This window comes from Rhineura floridana, chromosome 3, assembly GCF_030035675.1.
Source record: "Rhineura floridana isolate rRhiFlo1 chromosome 3, rRhiFlo1.hap2, whole genome shotgun sequence".
NCBI lineage: Eukaryota > Metazoa > Chordata > Lepidosauria > Squamata > Rhineuridae > Rhineura > Rhineura floridana.
The window spans coordinates 182,021,478-182,039,390 of NC_084482.1; the positions used below are offsets into that span (position 1 = coordinate 182,021,478).

General features: G+C 44.9%; 1 protein-coding gene across 2 annotated transcripts in view; it reads right to left on the bottom strand.

Moving 5' to 3' along the window:
- The window catches only part of SYNPR (synaptoporin), a 289,300-nt gene that overhangs the window by 14,130 nt on the left and 257,257 nt on the right, over positions 1–17,913 (bottom strand). For both annotated transcript variants that reach the window (XM_061618735.1, XM_061618736.1), the window contains one exon: positions 4,305–4,503. In XM_061618735.1, coding sequence (XP_061474719.1) covers positions 4,305–4,503 — 199 coding nt within the window. The remainder of the gene's footprint in view (positions 1–4,304; positions 4,504–17,913) is intronic.

Here is a 17,913-nt window from a genome sequence, read left to right on the forward strand (position 1 = left end):
ATTGAAAGAAAAATCAATCTCCAATGAAAATAAAGGTTGTTGTAAACTCTCAGCAAAAAGCAACAAACAAAACATGTTTATCTTTCCATGAATAATTGATACAGTGTAATCATTAGTATTGCTTTCAACACTTTGCTTTTTTTTAATTAATGAAATGTTAGGAAGGAGCTTTGTTACTTTAGGGAAATTTAAATCTTGTAAGTCCCTGCATTGATACTGTATTATATATTAAATTGAAGCACATTTTGGGATTGTTTGTTTTATATTGGGTAAAGCTGGTCTAATTAACATGCCAACAGCTCTGTAGCTTTTTCACTAACTAGAATTGAATTAGGCTGTGCTGTCAGACATTCTGCAAGTTCCTGTTAAAGCCATTCATGAGGTGGATTGTTCTAATTTTAGCCCTGCTGCACTGGCTCCAGTGAGTTTGTGGTGGTAACCAGAAAGTACCAGACCAAAAGCAGAATACTTTTGAAAGACTTAGTCAGATCACAGCAGACAGATGATGAAAGCGTACAAACACAACATTGACAGAAATAAAAGATTAACAGAATGGTGGTGCCAACATGAGAGATTTGGATTGTGGGACCCTGGGCTATGCTTTTTGGAAGATGCACTGCTGGCAAGTGATGGGTTGCACTGCACAAGGACTGGGGAGAATGTGAGGCATGGAGAACTTCAGCAGGAGGGCTTTAAATTGAATCCTAAGTGGGAAGGGAGATGTAAACATGGAGGTAATGTTTGACAAAGACTTATGCACAGTAACAGGAGCTGAGAGAACAGCTCTAATGGGGCCCAATAATAGTCTTCAGAAAAATGTAGGAAGGAAGCCAGACCATAAACCACATGGGCTTCGATGTCTGTATACTAATGCCCAGAGTATGGGAAACAAACAGCACGAATTTGAACTCTTGACACAGGAGGGTAAATATGGCTTGATAGGTATAACCAAAACTTGGATAACTCCCATGACTGGAGTATAATAATTGAAAGATGTAACTTGTTAAGAAAGAACAGAAGGAATAGAAAGGGAGGTGGAGCCATGTTATATGTTAAAAATATATACCCCTGCACAGAAATACATGAGGATGAGCTTGGTAGCCCCACCAAGAGCATCTGGATTAAAATTAATTTAATTTTAAATTTGATAGGCTGGAACACTGGGCTGAAAACAATAGAATGAAATTTAACAGGGATAAGTGCAAAGTTCAATACCTAGGGGAAAAAACCCAAATGCACAGTTATAAGGATCTTGGAATTGTTGATCACAGGCTGAATATGAGCCAACAGTGCAATGTGGCTGGAAAAAGGGCAAATGCTACTTTAGGCTGCGTTAACTGAAGTATAGTTTCCAAATCGTGTGAAGTACTAGTTCCCCTCTATTCAGCACTGGTTAAGCCTCATCTTGAGTACTGCATCCTGTTCTGGACACTGCACTTTCAGAAGGATGCAGACAAACTGGAACAGGTTCAGAGGAGGGCAACAAGGATCCTATGAGGAGAGACTGAAAGAACTGGGCATGTTTAGCTTTGGGAAGAGAAGGCTGGGGGGAGATATAATAGCATTCTTCAGGTACTTGAAAGGTTGTCACACAGAGGAGGGCCAGGATCTCTTTTCGATCATCCCAGAGTGCATGACATGGAATAATAGACTCATGTTAAAGGAAACCAGATTTTGACTGAACATTAGGAAAAACATCCTAACTGTTAGAGCACTGCATCAGTGGAACCAATGACCTAGGGAGGTGGCGGGTTCTCCAATGCTGGAGGCATTCAAGAGGCATCTGCACAGCCACCTCTCAGGTATATTTACATTTGGGTTGCTACATTGAGCAGGGGGTTGGACTTGATGGCCTTATAGTCCCCTTCGAACTCTGGTATATAAAATGAAAAGCACAATATGAGATACATGTAACAATTCACTGGGGGAGGGGGAATGAAACTGTGAAATAAACTGTAAATACAGAAACAACAGAAAATCAATCCAAGGGACATGACAGTAAAGTCTCAGTGATGCCTTTGTACAACTCAGTAAGAAGATGGGCGGGGACAAAATTAGAATTCGGTGGCTCTTCCTGTCATCAGCTCTGGCTCCACCTGATGTTTGTCTCCCTGCTCTACTCCGCCCTACCAGTCTCAATGAGCACCAGCCACTACTGAGGGACAGTGAGCTACATTCACCTGAGAGCCACATTCCCTTCTATGCAACCTTTGGGGGGAGCACTTGCTAGTGGTGGGAGGAGCCAATGGCAAAATGGGCAGAGCCATGAATATTAATTTTACCTTGGTATAGTAGGTTAGTTTCTACACATGCTCACATACACCTTTCCATTTTCCATTCAGACAAGGAAGAAGCGTTGTCAGAGTTCAAGGAGGGATGTGGCCTGGGGAGAGGGGGTGTAGTCTGGGGAGAGACACAAGGGCAAGATAGAGAGGCTGGAGGACTGAATTTGGCCCCTGCGCCTGACTGCAAACTAGTTACTAAATTCTAAGCTATATAGCACTTTAGGGGGGCAATGGGGCTGACTTAAAGCCTTTCCAAGTCTCCCCATGCTCCCCTTTTAAACCCCTGACAAAGGATGTTTAAAGGGAGAGGGGGGAGACTTGCAAAACCACAAGGGAGTTTGACAGGTGGGCAGCCAAGCCCACCATTATTGATACGATTGAAGCTCCTCCTTGCTGGACTTCCCTCCTGCTCTCTCTCTCTCTCCCCTCTACTTGATTAAAATATTTCTGTTAAAATCATCATTCTCTCTCATTCCTATTAGCATGCAGCCCAACCTTCTCTTTTTTCATTATAAAAGTCTAGGAGGCATCCTTCTAAAGGATTTGCACTGATTTAACGACTAGCCCCTTAAAGCTTTATGTCTCTTCTCCTGGATTGTATCTCCTTCTTTGATTAATCTTAACAATATTTCTCATTTTATCAGCTCAGGATGATTTGATATCATCACCTTCACCCATTTGGGTCTCCAGTTTTTTCAACATGGCTGTTCCCTGTGCTTGAGAAATGTTGTGAACCACCCTTGGATATATTGTATGAAGAATGACATACATATACCTTACATCAGGGCCCTGATGGCCTTCCAGATGTTGCTGAACTATAGCTCCCATCAGCCCTAGCAAGAACGGCCAATGGCCAGGAATGATAGGAGTTGTAAATCAGCAGCATTTGGTTCCCTACACCTGCTTTACATCATGGCTAGGGAACTTTTTGCAGCCCAATGGATGCATTCCCTTGTGTGGAAACTTCCTGGGGCTGCACAACAATGGCAGGCAGAGCCAGAGGCAAAAGAGCAATGGATGTGACTTTCCCTTTTGTACAGTAGGCTACATTCCAGCCACATGAATGTGAACTGCTTCTATGGACACATCCACTCACATCTCTTCATCCTCCATCCGGGCAAGCAACAGGCACTATCACAGTTCAAGATTCCCCCAGCCCTGCCTTAAATAAATAATTTTCCATCTCGATCCCACTTTGCCAGTATCTCCCCTGAGCTTTCCTAGTCAGTCATATCTTATTGCTACACTCTGCTGCCTTTTAATGCTCCTATCCCATCTCCTCTTGGTCAGTCCACAGGAAATCTTCTGGCTTTGTCTGCTAATTTTATTTTATTTATTGTTACATTTATATCTCACTTTTCTTCCAAGGAGCTCAAAGTGGAATATAAAATGGTTCTCTCCCTCCCAATTTTATCCTTACAACAATTCTGCCACCCTGGGCTCCTGCCGGGAGGAAAGGCGGGACATAAATCAAATAATAAATAATAAACAAACCCTGTGAGGTAGGTTAAACTGAGATACAGTGACTGGTCAAAGGTAACCCTGTGAGTTTCACAGGCAAGTGGGGATTCGAACCTTGGTATCCCAGGTCCCAGTCTGACACTCTAACCACTACACCACACTGTCAATGGTATGCCCTTTGGGAAGGAACTTTAATATTTCTGAATTACCTGTAGTGCCTATTATGCTGGTGGTACACAGTAAACATGTACTGATAATAGAAACAGTAGTAATAAACTTGTACACAGCAGTGATAATAAGCTGAAGGACACACATTGCGGTTCTGACTGACAAAGAATCCCATCTGTCCATATCCCCTGTGATCTTCATTGCTTTATTCAACAATTATGTCTTTGGATGTACATTTCAATCAACCGTTGTGTGAAATAAAAACTTGCTATAACATAATACCACAGCAGAACTCAAACTGACCCAATGGAGAGTATTCAAAGAGAGAGCTTAAACAAATAAATCGATACATAGGCCAGCGCTGTCAGCATCAGCCCAACGAACACTTACTATCAAAGGGCCCCTGTTGTTTTCACGGTATTTGTTCTGGAAGAAAATGTAAACCACTGTTGCTGCCAAGGAGTAGAGAAAGGCAAAGACTGCAATAGTGACAAAGAATTCCGCAGAAGAGGAAAAGTCGCCTATTAGCGAGAGTTTTTCTCGTTGTTTGCCTTCACAGGTGGGAACATCAAAATTCACCTGGTACAACCTAAAATCCAGAATGAGAGGAGAGTGAGTTGGATCATAAAATAGTTTGGTTGCCATATAATTGGGCCCCAAAGAGTTCTGTGAGTTCAGTGGGCCAATTTCTGTGTAGTGAATTAATGAATGATCAATAAGAAATGTAGACAAAGCAGATCAAGCCATTTAGCTAATCACAGTGCCATGGAACCAAAGACCACTTCAAAGGCTGCAAGATGTCACAACATATCAGATTAATTGCAGCATACCAGCCACTAATGGCAGTTCACCAGGAGTGAATAAATATTCCGTTTTTCCTGCCTGTTGGGAACTGCCAAACCAGGAGGGCTATCAAGCACCTTGCAGGCCACCATACCTGACTACTAGGCTGCACTTGGCTTAGCGGGGCACAAGTTGTACAAGTCTGAAGGAGAAAAACATTATTTCATTCAAATGTTTATGTTTAATGTCCAGTTACTAATGCCTGTGGCCCTTAAAAAAAGAGAGGAGCAGAAGCACAAGGAAAGCCTTTTACTACCTTTAAGATTCAGTGATGCTGCTGCCTAAAACTCTGTCCTGGAGAACTTCAAACTTCTGCTGAACTGCCATATGTTGCTTTCTGTTTCCTTGTTGCATTTGTGGTTCATTTTGTTGCATTTCTGTTTACCCCAAACCCTACAATCTCTTTGATTTTCTCAGATTTTCCAACAATTACCTATGCCTACTGTGACAGATGCACAAGATAAGGCATTGAGCATAAATCCACAGATAATCCTTCATGAGGCCCAGGTTTAAGGACATCCAAGGAAGAAAGAAACAGGAGAGTTCCTTGGTGCAATCCTTACCCAATCAGCCACAAATATAATTCACCTCGGGTGCCATTTAGAAAGTCCCTCCTTCCATATTTCAATCCACTGAGGAATCCATTCAATTCCTCAGGAGCACTCAGGTTCAGTAAGAATGGAACCAGTAGGACTGCCAGAGGTTATCATAGAACTATAGAATAGTAGAGTTGGAAGGAGCCTATAAGGCCATCGAGTCCAACCACCTGCTCAGTGCAGGAATCCAACTAATTATCTTAGTAGTAGCTCTAGCAGAGGGATCAAGTACCTTGCCTTGTTATGGAGATGGATCTCTAGCTGGACTCATCTGGAAGAAGAGAGCCTTTGAGGAAGTGGGTTACTCCCCTGCTCCACAGCTGTGCCAAGGTATCAAGAAAGAAAGCAGCTTGAGGAGTTGCAGCTAGACTAGGTACACCTTACTAGGTTGATGATGCTGGCAGTCCCCCTTGAAATCTGATAGGGAACAGTGAATTTGGGATGCTTTGTGGAGCTGAGTTGTCTCATCTAAGCTCAACCTGTATATATGTGTAAATATGTCACAAAACATCAGAAAAGCTCCAATGACCGTGGAAAATTAACCTGAGCATATGATGAAGCTCTATAGTTCTCAATGTTTGGAGAATTGGCAGTAATCTAAGCAGACAGCTTTTGAACCATGCTGTGAACCTTACCCTCTCCCATTGATTTTGTTTGGTCACTCCCCATCTCTCTACCCCAAGCCTGAAATTACACCTCTACCATTCACACTCTAAAATGCTTTTTAAAAAAAGACATTGCTTGCATGGATTAAATTCATACTTTTATTTACTGAAGCTTTGCAAATGTTTTGATGGCCTGTTGGGTGAAAAGTGACTTATCTCTTTTCAGCAGAAATAAATCAGGCTCTTCTCTCATCCTGACTCAAATAATATAATTATGGTACTGGAATACAGCATAGTTTACACTCACACCCATCTGCCCATCCACCCACCCACCCACATACACACGTATGCCTTCCATATTGTGGTGCTTCATAGGCATTCAATAGCAGCCTCTCTGTTCATATCTCCCCACAGCCCATGTGGGCAAAACAAGATGAGCAAAAGAATGACCACATAAGAGTGATACGGTACTTCTAAACACAATGAGAAGTTTCTGACCGGTCTTTAAGGTTTTCTATCTCAATTATGCAAATACTATTCATCGAGATTTATTGTTTTCTTGTGGAGAAGAAATTCTCTCCTAGCATCTGTCTTTGCAATTTTGCAAAGCATGGAGGCAAAGGCTGATTTCTCAAGCGAGCCAAGGTTACTGGGAGTGTTTGAAACAGAAGATGGACTAGGGCACAGAAAAACAAACACAGTAACTGACAAGCAGCAACATATAAACTAGTAGCGTCTTATCAGCAGTAAATATGGAGAACACTGGAAGCAGAATGACTTAAATCCCATGGACTTCAGTAGGATCTACATCCCTTTATCCACACAGCATCCAAACCCAGATTAATCTTGAAACAGACAACAAAAACTCTCACAACATCCCTTCCAACCACAACTTCCATTTAAAAAAGTATAGTTAAACAAGAAAGGCTACAAGTTTAAATACACAAAATTATTTCAGTTTCTGTATTTTCTTCCTGCCAGTTTTGTTAATGTCCTGCCTACAAAGAAGAAGGGCAGGGCAAAGAGAAGGAACTTCTATCCTTTTCCTTCCCTCTTTACTAAGGATGGGTGAGAAATTTGATTCAAGCTGAAGCTATCAAATTTGCACTTTCAGAAAAAATATGTTAACCAAAACACAGCCATCCTTCAAAGTTCACACTTACTCAAGTTTTGTAATGCCAACCAAATCATGTTTACCAAAAATGCACATATTAGGGAAAGTGTGCATAAAAATGAATATATGAGTGAAAATAACATGCAAAAAGGCATTATATGATGAGAAGTTGCTTGCAAAAATGTGTGCATTAGTCATATGTGCCTACAAAAATGTGTTTATTAAGAGAAGTTCACACTAAGATGCTGGAGAAATTTCATGGGGATTTTTCATTTTTTAAAAAAACTGCAAATTGCTGCAGAAATGTGGAAAACTGAATTGACGATTGGAAAAATGAGAAACTGAGAGATCTGAAATGGCCAGATCTTCCCATCCCTACTCTCCTCACACTCTACCCACTTCCTTGCCCAGTCCAACTGTGGTGATCCATGCGAGGAAGGAGCCTTCTACCCTCTTAACATTTGCTGGCTCAGGAACCGCAGCTGTAAATTGAAAAGATGCAGATCTAAACATGCATTCAAGCACAGATATTATTACTTGCTTTCAGTACACACTTCAGACAGGCACTTAAATGTGTGTCCTGATGTGTCTGCAGAAGTATGTTTGGATGTCCATGTCATCAAAAGCAATGTCATCAAAAGCAATGCAGTATAGCTAGGCTATATCTGTATTTAGATGTACATCTGATTTACCCCCACGGTCTTTTAAACTGAAAGGGCATATTCCACTTGAAGGCCCAATGGTGAATCCTCCGTTTGAAGAATCTAGGAGGTGAGGGGAGAAACTGCACATGTGGACATGCATTTTCAGAAGCTAATCTCCTGCCCCTCCACCATCCTTTAAACTATTTGGATGGGGACATTCCAACATTCAGGCAGCACACATGTGGTCTTCACTGGTTTGTGGATTAGGGAGAGTGGGGCAGAACTTTTTTCTTTTTGAAGTAGAGTTTCCCTGCATACCCTGAGTCCTGTCTACAGGAACCCTCCCCCCAATCTTGTCCTTTGTCCATCCATATTGTCCAGGGCATCTGCATGTGGGACGCCCACTTTTCTACTAGAGAGAAAATGAGATCTATGCAAATTAGGTAACTTCAGACTCTGGTCTTCATGGTTATTGCCCTACCTCACCCCAGCTTTAAATAGCAATGTGCATTGCTTCACTTACTTCAAAATGTGGTAAGCCTGCCCTGCTGCACTTTAGACAAGTTCACGGAGGATAAGGCTACCAGTGGCTACTAGGCACAATGGCTGTTTTCTGTCTCCACTGTTGGAGGCAATATGCTTCTGCATGCCAGTTACTGGATACCACAGGAGGGGAGAGTGCTCTTGCACTCAGGTCCCAGAGGCATCTGGTTGCCCACTGTGAGAAAAGGATGCTGGACTAGATGGGCCACTGGCCTGATCCAGCAGGCTCTTCTTTCATTCTTATGTTCATTCAGCTGAGTGAGGCCTGGATATCTGCTCCAAAATCCTGCCCTGATGGCCATAGCTCAGTGGCAGAACATCTGCTTTGCATGTAGAAAGTCTCAGGTTCAATCCCTGACATCTTCAGGTAAGGCTGGGAGACTCTTCTGCCTGAAACCCTGGAGAGCTGCTGCCAGTCAGTGCAGACAGTACTGAGCTAGGTGGACCAATAGTCTGATTCAGTGACAGGCAGCTTCCTTTGTTCCTATGTTCACCACTGAGATGTATATAGGAACAATTTTCTTTTTTTAAAAAAATTGAATGACCCATTGCTCTGTTCATGTCACTATAAATTAAGAAACGTTTAAATGACTTTTTGTCTTTCTGTCCAGTTACAGAATACCAAACCTACTGTTTCAAATTCATTCTCATGTATAATTCTGACCTCTGATTGGCCATTATCATATTTTTAACTTAGGGTGCTTCCAGAGCAGGGCTTTATATTGTAAACAGGTTGTTCAGAATTTGATAGGGGTGTGTGCGTGTGTGTGTGTGATGAGCCAAGTGGAATGTTCCTGGAGTGATGAAGAAAACGAAGAAGATCCAGAAGGGGACCCAGGGGAGGGTCCTTGTGGCTTGCAGCAAGGTTTCAGCACTTTGGACAGTGACAGCTCCTCCCCCTTAGCTCCAGTTACAACAGAGGGAACGCTGGCTGATCAGGAGCCCTTCTCCTCCCATCCATGCCCTCCTTCACCCAAGCCATAGTGCCATGCACACCTCCTCTAGAGGAGAAGGATCTCAATGGGGTGCCACAACCACGCAGACAACTGCCAGGCTCAGCTGTCCCTCCACTTTTCCAAGTAGGAGGAGTGCTCGCTTGTGCACGCATTCCCATTCTGTGATACTTTCCAAGTGAAAAGAGCCCACCCAAACCTACTTAAGGGTTGTAAGGGGATGTGTCTAATTGCTGCAACAACATCTTAGTTTTGAGTAGTCATGCCTAGTTTTGCTGTGTAGAGATACAGAATCTTGTGTGATCTGTAAGCTGAAGTTTTTCATTAAACATACTGGAGAAAAATACACCAGTGGGGGTCTGAGTCTGATTCCAATGGGTTTGGCCAGAACAGTGTGTGGCAGGGGTGGGAGTTGGGGATGTCTGGCTAGGTTGTGCTCAGGTGAGGAGAAAATGGAAGCAGAGGTGTCACCCACCAAAATGTTACCACACATGTGACAAGCCACCCCCCCAAAAAAATGTGCTAACAAGCTTCCATATCAGCTGTTATTATTAATCTGAATTAAATGAATAAAAAATCATGGGTTGGCATTCTGGTGGTGATGACATTGTGTGGATAATATGGTGTTCAAGGTGTTACCATTGGTATATAAAGCCCTTAACAGTTTGGAACGAGTGTATTTAAGGATTGCCTTTCCTCAAATGCAACAATTCGATCGCTTCAATTCATGGAACTTGCACTTCTACAAGTGCCATATACAGCACTGTCCGTTCTGCATTGGTAAGGAGTCATTCCTATAGTGTGGCAGCACATGTGCTCTGGAACTCCCTGCCTATTACTGTTAGGCAGGTGGCATCACTGTATTTTTGTAGATGCCTGCTAAAACCTTTTCTGTTTCAGTGGGCCTATCCAGTCACACTACAACTCCCATGCTCCCTGACCATTGGCCATCCTGGCTAGGGCTGATGGATGTTGGAGTCCAACAAGATCTGTGGGGCAGTGGGATCCCTACCATGGTTTTAATAGTAATATAACAAAATGGCAGAACTTGCAGTGATGTTACAAAGCAATCCTAACCATGTCTACTCAGATTAAGAAGTGAGTCCTATTAAATTCAGTGGGGCTTACTCCCAGGTAAAAAGGGTTAAGACTGCAGCCTAAGCATTGGTGAGCAATTTGGCCCTTAGGTATGCTGCAATCCTAAACACACTTACTAGGAAGCAAACTTCACTGAACATAATGAGACTTAGTTCTGAGGTTATGTACACACTAACCCTTTTATAGCATAAAAATGTAGTTTTTCTCAATCTGGAATCATCCATTCTTGTCCTCAATATGCTGCTTTCAGTCTAGATTGATTGTAAATCCTGCTGTCCACAAAGGTGGGTGTGGTGATTTTATACAAGCTTGAAAAACCCCTGTCCAGGTCCCAGGTGAATGAAGCAGGAAGTGGTGATGGAGATCTTGGTACACATCCACCCACAACATCATTGGGCAGGCATGTATACCCCCCTCCCCCTCATTGCTGGGACTGCCTCCATCTGTTTTCAAATGGACACACTGTGGGGAAATGCAATACATTTTTATTTTTTTAATTAAACCAGTTTCTCAATAAGTCCTTTCAGGGGCAAAAACATGCAAGAGATCTAGATTGCATGTGGACTGCAAAAAATAATTATTCCTCTCCATTGATTCTAGAATAGAATGTTGTGTACACAGCCTGAGTAAACATGCATAGGATTTCACTGCACAACCCTGTAACTTCCATAATTCATCACTCACTGACAACCTTCAAATTTTAAATTGCAGGTGGTACATAATATGTAGCTCATGCCTCCTCTCGGCTGCCCTGTTCTTCCCAGACAGAAAATCCCTCAGTACACAGAATGACAGGAGAGAGGCTGTAATTTGGCGGTATTCAGAGCAGTGATGAACTATTATTTGCAGTTCCTCACTCTCTCATTACCACTCTCGGTGTATGGCAGAAGCAGGTATATTCTGAGCTCCCAAGAAGGCTTCTCCACCAGACAATCAAGCTGTGTTAGCAGACAGATTCTTCCTGATTGGCACACATCAAAATTATCTATGTTTTCAAAAACGAGAATCCCTTTCCTAATTAGAGAAACAAACATGAATCGGCTGAAATTAATCTGAATGCATTTTCAAGGTTGCATTTTGTACAGGTGCAAATGTACTATTGTTTCCTCTTTAACATTTTAGGAATGATTATACTTGCATCCATTACATTAAAAAATGGACAGATCTCACCTGGAGAATTGCATTATGGATGGGCTGACTCAGGCCCTTGACAAAAAGGAGCAGATCTCCTTTTTGGACTGGAAATGCCAGTTCTCAGTAGTAAACTGCTCTACAAACAGCAGGTGAACCTGGGCTTTATCCTAGCTGGGCAGACATTGGCTCTCTACTCCAGCAAAGCCTCTGCCCATAATGTTGGTCCAGTTGAGCTGAGTTGGACAAAGGTTACTTCTCAGCAGCAAGCTTTTCCACAGGTTGCAGACAGACATGGGCTATATCCATTGAGGCTGGCCAAGGACTAGCCCTCAGCAGCAAACTCCTGCTTACCTACTATCAGTATGTTGTGGAAGGGAATTTTAAATCTCTACCATGTATCATCACTGTCATAAGAAAAGAATGACTTGCTAGGTTGTGGGGGGTTGTAGAAATTGCTCCTACCTATGGGGTTTGAGAGAGAAAGAAAGAGAGATGAAAAACAATATCTTTTCCCAACTCCAGATGGTTTGCCCATTGTGGCTGTTCTTGGGGGAAGAACAATGGACAAGTACGAGTAGTACTGTGATTAATGATACAGATTTAAAGATACAGAAGACCTTTTGGTTGCCAGGCCTGGCCTCCAAGAGGTCTTCTAAATCTTTAAAAGTTGTGCAGGGGGAAGGGAGAATTCCACCCTGTGTTTTTTCCCATTACAGAGTTGCAAGAACACCTGCACTTGGCTGACTTTCTCTTCTCCTAAAGATACAGGGTCAGTCTCAGGCCATGGACCTGGCAACCCTATATAACCTGGCCAACTGTTACTGAGTGGCAACTAAGTGGGGTGGTGATGGTAAAGCGGGCTTACAAATGGGTGCAATAATTGGTTGCGGGAGACAGAATTAGGAGGGTCTGAAAGATGAGTGTGCTCAGCATCAGCACCAATTGGACAAGCACCATTGCAAAAAGATACCATGGTTCTCCTAAGAATTTGATCCAGGTATTAATATCATAACATGGAAATTCACACCTTTATAAAAGCTCCCCCTCTTGCTTCCCCAAGAGCAATCAATGGTTTCCAGCATTCTAACTATCTTCAAATTAAGTTTATGAACTGCAATCCACACTATTCTCAAAGTGCAAAGGCTTTCAAGAGTATTGAAGAATGGAAATGGAAACCATTATAGATAGCTTGGGGAATTTTGGGAAATGGAATGTAGATAATTGTATGTTCCAGTATAATTGATATGTTCCAGTATAATGCATTAATGGAAAACAATTTTTGTAGCAGGCTTTGGAAAGCTGATGTGTAACATACAGCCCCATCCCATCCTACTTGAAAAGTTCTGTCAATTTTTTGAGCTGGAAAGAAATATCAGTCAGAAATGTCAATTGAATAATCATTTACATACCCTATCCATCACTGCATTGAGCACACGACTAAATGAAAGTCTCCTAAACCATGGATAAATGTATTTTGGGTAACACAAACAGAGCCAATATTCTGAGGGATTGATTTCTTACATCTTGCAGAAATTAGTGACGGGTGAAATCCGCCCATCTCCATTTAGAATCGCCTAGTTCTTTCTAGACTTTTGTAGAGAACCCCTGGGGAAAAGCTCATGATTTTCCCAAGAGTACTTGAAAAGTGGAAAGATCCAGCCCTTATATAACATGAGGTACAATCCTAACCTTCCCTCACCCTAGGTCAGAAGATGGAGGAAGGGCAGAATGATTGCTTTCTCAGCCTGAAGCTGATGAAGGAATCTGGCCCAATGCCATCGTACATCAGCAGTGAGATTGGCTCAGGATAGCAGCCTGATTCAGCCTCTTCCTGTCTCCAAACACCCTGTTTCGGGGCCTTCCATTGGCTACCACCATCAGCAGGAGTGTTGCACCAAAAGAGTGACATAGCACCTGGTCTGAGTTTGGCTTAGCCAGCAGAGGTAGGTGGAGGGACACTTCTGCCCAATCCAAGCCCAGACCAGTCCAAGGGGGTGGAGGTTTGGATTGTTCTGCCTGTCATATTACGTCTGAGTTCCCAGTCTTACCATAGCTTACACAAGATCGAACTTGGGAAATGAATCTAAAATAGAAGTAACAATGTAGTCAGAGCTTGGAAAAGTTACTTTTTTGAACTACAACTCCCATGAGCCCCAGCCAGCATGGCCACTGGATTGGGCTGATGGGAGATGTAGTTCAAAAAAGTAACTTTTCCAAGCTCTGAATGTAGTATTTCAGAACTCTGCTTTTTTTCACATGTCACCGGGCAAGGCTGGACCATCTTTTTTTCTGTCAAGAGCCACATTCTCTAAGGGGTAATCTGTCAGGGGCGGCATACAAGTGGCGGGTAGGGCTGGAGCTGAAGACCTGCCCTGGGAGTGAGTACCTGACCATTTGGGTGCTTGCTTGCTCACTCCTCTGGGTTGCTCTCTCTTGAGACAGCTGAGGTCCTAGGTAAGTGCTGCAATGACTGGGACCCCCTGTCTAACCCTGACTCCAAAGAGAGGCTGCAGACAATCTTTCAGCCTTTTGCATCAGCTCCTGGCTGGGTCAGGGGAGCCACCAGCAGGGTCGCCACTGAAGCGGGTTGCCCCTTGGAGACTCTCGAGGGTGAGGGAGGTACCTCCTGCTATTTTTAAAAAAACCAATCTAGAGGAGATTGATAGTCGAGAGGGCATATGGTGCATGAGTGGCGCAGGGCGATAGCCTATGCAGTGAACTGGACAATAGGAGAAAGTTGCCAGATGCCTTCAAAGTGACAGTCTGTAACTGGCAGAAGGCTGGCCCTCCCTGGGTGTGAAATGGAGCGGGGGGAGTAGATGTTTCCTGTGTGAAAAATATTGAGTGGGTCTGACTGTTCCCAATTCTCGCAGAGGCCTACTGGGATAATTGGCTCAGGCAGGTTTTGTTGGTGGGTTCTTGTTGGGCCCATATCAGGTGTTTAGGAGGAGTCTTAGTAAGGAGGACATGGGTGATGCCTGCCCAATTTCAATGATCATGGGTAGAGGGAAGTATAGCCATGGGGAGGTGATGTTACAATAGAAGACAAGGCTAACTATGCCATGTTCCATGCTGCCACTCCTCCCATGGATGGGTTCCTCGTTGCTCATCTGCTATGCCCACTGGCCTGTGTGTGTTGTTGTTTAATGCCAGATTAGTACACAATAAGACCACACACATCCATGATTTGATTGTGGATAAAGGTGCCAATTTGGTGTGCATTTCCAAGACCTGGGGGGGAGCTGGGAGGAGTTGATCTGACCAGAGCTTGGAAGAGTTACTTTTTTGAACTACAACTCCCATCAGCCCAATCCAGTGGCCATGCTGGCTGGGGCTGATGGGAGTTGTAGTTCAAAAAAGTAATTTTTCCAAGCTCTGGATCTGACCCAGCTTTGCCCACCTGGATACTCAGTGCAACACCAGCACAGGCTGCAGGGATGGGAGGGGGAGTTGCTGTGGTCTAAAGAACTTCCATCTCTGTCACCAGGAAACCAGTCTGTCTTGGAGCTAGCTGTAAGGGCCTGCACCTGGTGTAAGGCCAAGGAGACAATAAACTAGGGATGCTGCTGATGTACTGTCTACCCTGCTGCCCAACAGCTTCTCTGACTTAGCTGGTGGAGGCCGTCTTGGCTGTGGTATTGCAGGAGCCCAGAACGATAGTGCTGGGTGATTTCAATGTCCATGCTGAGATGGCCTCTAGTGTTCCAGCTTGGGACTTCATGGCCTCCATGATGACCACGGGGCTGTCTCAAGTTGTCACCAGCCTGACGCATAGGGCAGGGCACACCCTCAACTTGCTCCAGATGGAGGAAGGGGTGGTCTGGAGATAGGGAGGGAGGATGTCACCCCATGGTCATAGTCAGGCCACTTTCTGGTGAAGTTTGGGTTTATGGCTCCGATACTTCCCTGCAGGGGTGGTGGACAGATTAAGATGGTCCACCCCTGGAGACTAATGGAATCCACTGGATTCCTGAATGCCCTGGGGGAGTTCCCAGTAGATAGAGCAGGTGACCCTGTTGAAGCCCTTATCGTGCTGTGGAACAGCAAGGCACGTCGGCCTCTTGACACAGTTGCCCCTGAGTGCTCGCTCTGGCATTGTGGAGCCCGGTGTGCACCTTGGTATACCAGTGAGCTAAGGACAATGAAACAGGTTGGATGACGGCTAGAGCGCAAGTGGCAAAAGACATGCTGTGAGGCTGGTCAGACATCATAACCATGCCTACTGTGGGGCAGTGAGGGTGATGATGAAGCCCCACTTCTCTGCCTCCATCGCATCTTCAAGTAGCTGTCCAGTGGAGCTGTTCTGTATTGTCAGGGGTCGGTTGACATCAACTCCAGGAAATGGCATTTTAGACCCTTTAGAGGCCCACTGTGAATTATTTGCAAGGCACTTTAAGGGTAAAGTTGCTTGCCTCTGTAGCAGTCTTGATGCTCCATCCACATCTACTGTAGTCCCCAATGCGGTGTCCAGTGCAACGTCTGCTGCAACTTGGGAACGGTTTCAGTTGATGCAGCCTGATGACATAGACAAGGTGCTTGCAATGATGCGGCCAGCAACGTGTCCTCTCGACCCTTGCCCTTCTTGGCTTCTTCAAGCTTGCCGAGGGGGTTCGACCGAGTGGATCCAGGGTGTGGTCACCACATCATTGTGGGAGGGAGTGGTTCCAGCCACTCTGCAAGAGGTGGTGATCTGACCACTCCTGAAAAAGCCCACCCTGGACCCATTGGTCTGTGATAATTACCATCAGGTCGCAAATATCCCCTTCTTAGGGAAGGTGATTGAGAGGGCTGTGGCACAGCAATTGCAAGTACTCTTGGATGAAAAAGGTTATCTTGGCCCATTCCAGTCTGGGTTCAGGCCTGGTTATGGGTCTGAATAGGCCTTGGTCACCCTGATGGATGACCTTTATCAGTAGATAGACAGGGGGAGTGGAGTGCAACCCTGTTGCTCTTACTTGATCTCTCAACAGCTTTTGATACCATTGACCCATTGGTGAGATGGGTATCGGAGGCACTGTTGTACAGTGGTTCCTATCCTATCTCCAAGGTTGTTTTCAGAGAATAGCATTGGGTGATTATCTTTTGGCCCCCTGGCAGTTGTGCTGTGGGGTGCCACAGGGTACCATCTTGTTCCCCGTGCTGTATAACATCTATATGAAGCCCTTGGGAGCGGTCATCAGGAGATTTGGGGAGAGGTGCCAGCAGTAAGCTGGATCCATTTCAATCGGGCTTCAGGCCTGGACATGGGACTGAAACAGCCTTGGTTGCCTTGGTAGATGATATGAGGAGGGCGTGGGATAGGGGCGAATGCACCTTCCTTGTCCTTCTTGATCTCTCAGCGGCTTTCGATACCATTGACCACGTTATCCTCCTGGACCGCCTGAAGAGGTTAGGCATGGGGGGCACTGTATTGCAGTGGTTCCATTCCTTCCTCTCTGGTAGGTACCAAAGAGTGGCATTCGAGGATGAGGTCTCGGATCCTTGGCCTCTCACTTGTGGCGTGCCACAGGGTTCCATCCTCTCCCCGATGCTGTTCAACATCTATATAAAGCCGCTGGGGGCAATCATCAGGAGATTTGGGCTGCAATGTCATCAGTATGACACGCAGCTCTATCTCTCATTTAAATCTTCACCGAGGTTGGCTGTAGAAACCCTGTCCAAGTGCCTGGAGTCAGTGAGTGGCTGGATGGGAAGGAATAAGCTGAAGCTGAACCCTGACAAAACCGAGGTACTGTTTGTGGGAGACAAGGGAAGGCTGTGGGATGTGGACCTGGTGCTCAATGGGGTACGATTGCCCCTGAAAGACCAGGTCCACAGCCTGGGGGTCATTCTTGACTCCCAGCTGTCCATGGAGGCCCAAGTCTTGGCTGTGAGCTGGGCGGCGCTGTATCAACTCCATCTGATACGGAGGCTGCGCCCCTACCTTCCCAACCATCTGCTCCCACCGGTGGTACATGCCCTGGTCACCTCTCGCCTAGACTACTGTAATGTGCTCCATGTGGGGTTACCCTTGAAAATGGTCCGGAAGCTGCAACTGGTACAGAATGCGGCGGCTCGTCTGATTAAAGGGAGCCGCCGGCAAGATCACATCACTCCAGTGCTGAAGGAGTTGCACTGGCTACCGGTTGTTTACCGGGCCCAATTCAAGGTGTTGGTTTTGACCTTTAAAACCCTACACGGTTTTAGCCCAGTCTATCTGAAGGAGCGCCTCCAGCATCATCAGGAATGCCACTCAACAAGATCAGCCTCAGAAGACCTTCTCTCGATCCCACCGGTTAAAACAGCTAGACTGGTGAGGACTAGAGAGAGGGCTTTTTCAATAGTGGTCCCCACCCTGTGGAACTCTCTCCCAAATGACCTCCGCCATGCCCCTTCTATGATGAGCTTCCGCCAGGCCTTGAAGACCTGGCTCTTCAGGCAGGCTTTTGGGGTGGGTTAGGATTTTACTGTAATGGTTTTAAATTTTAAC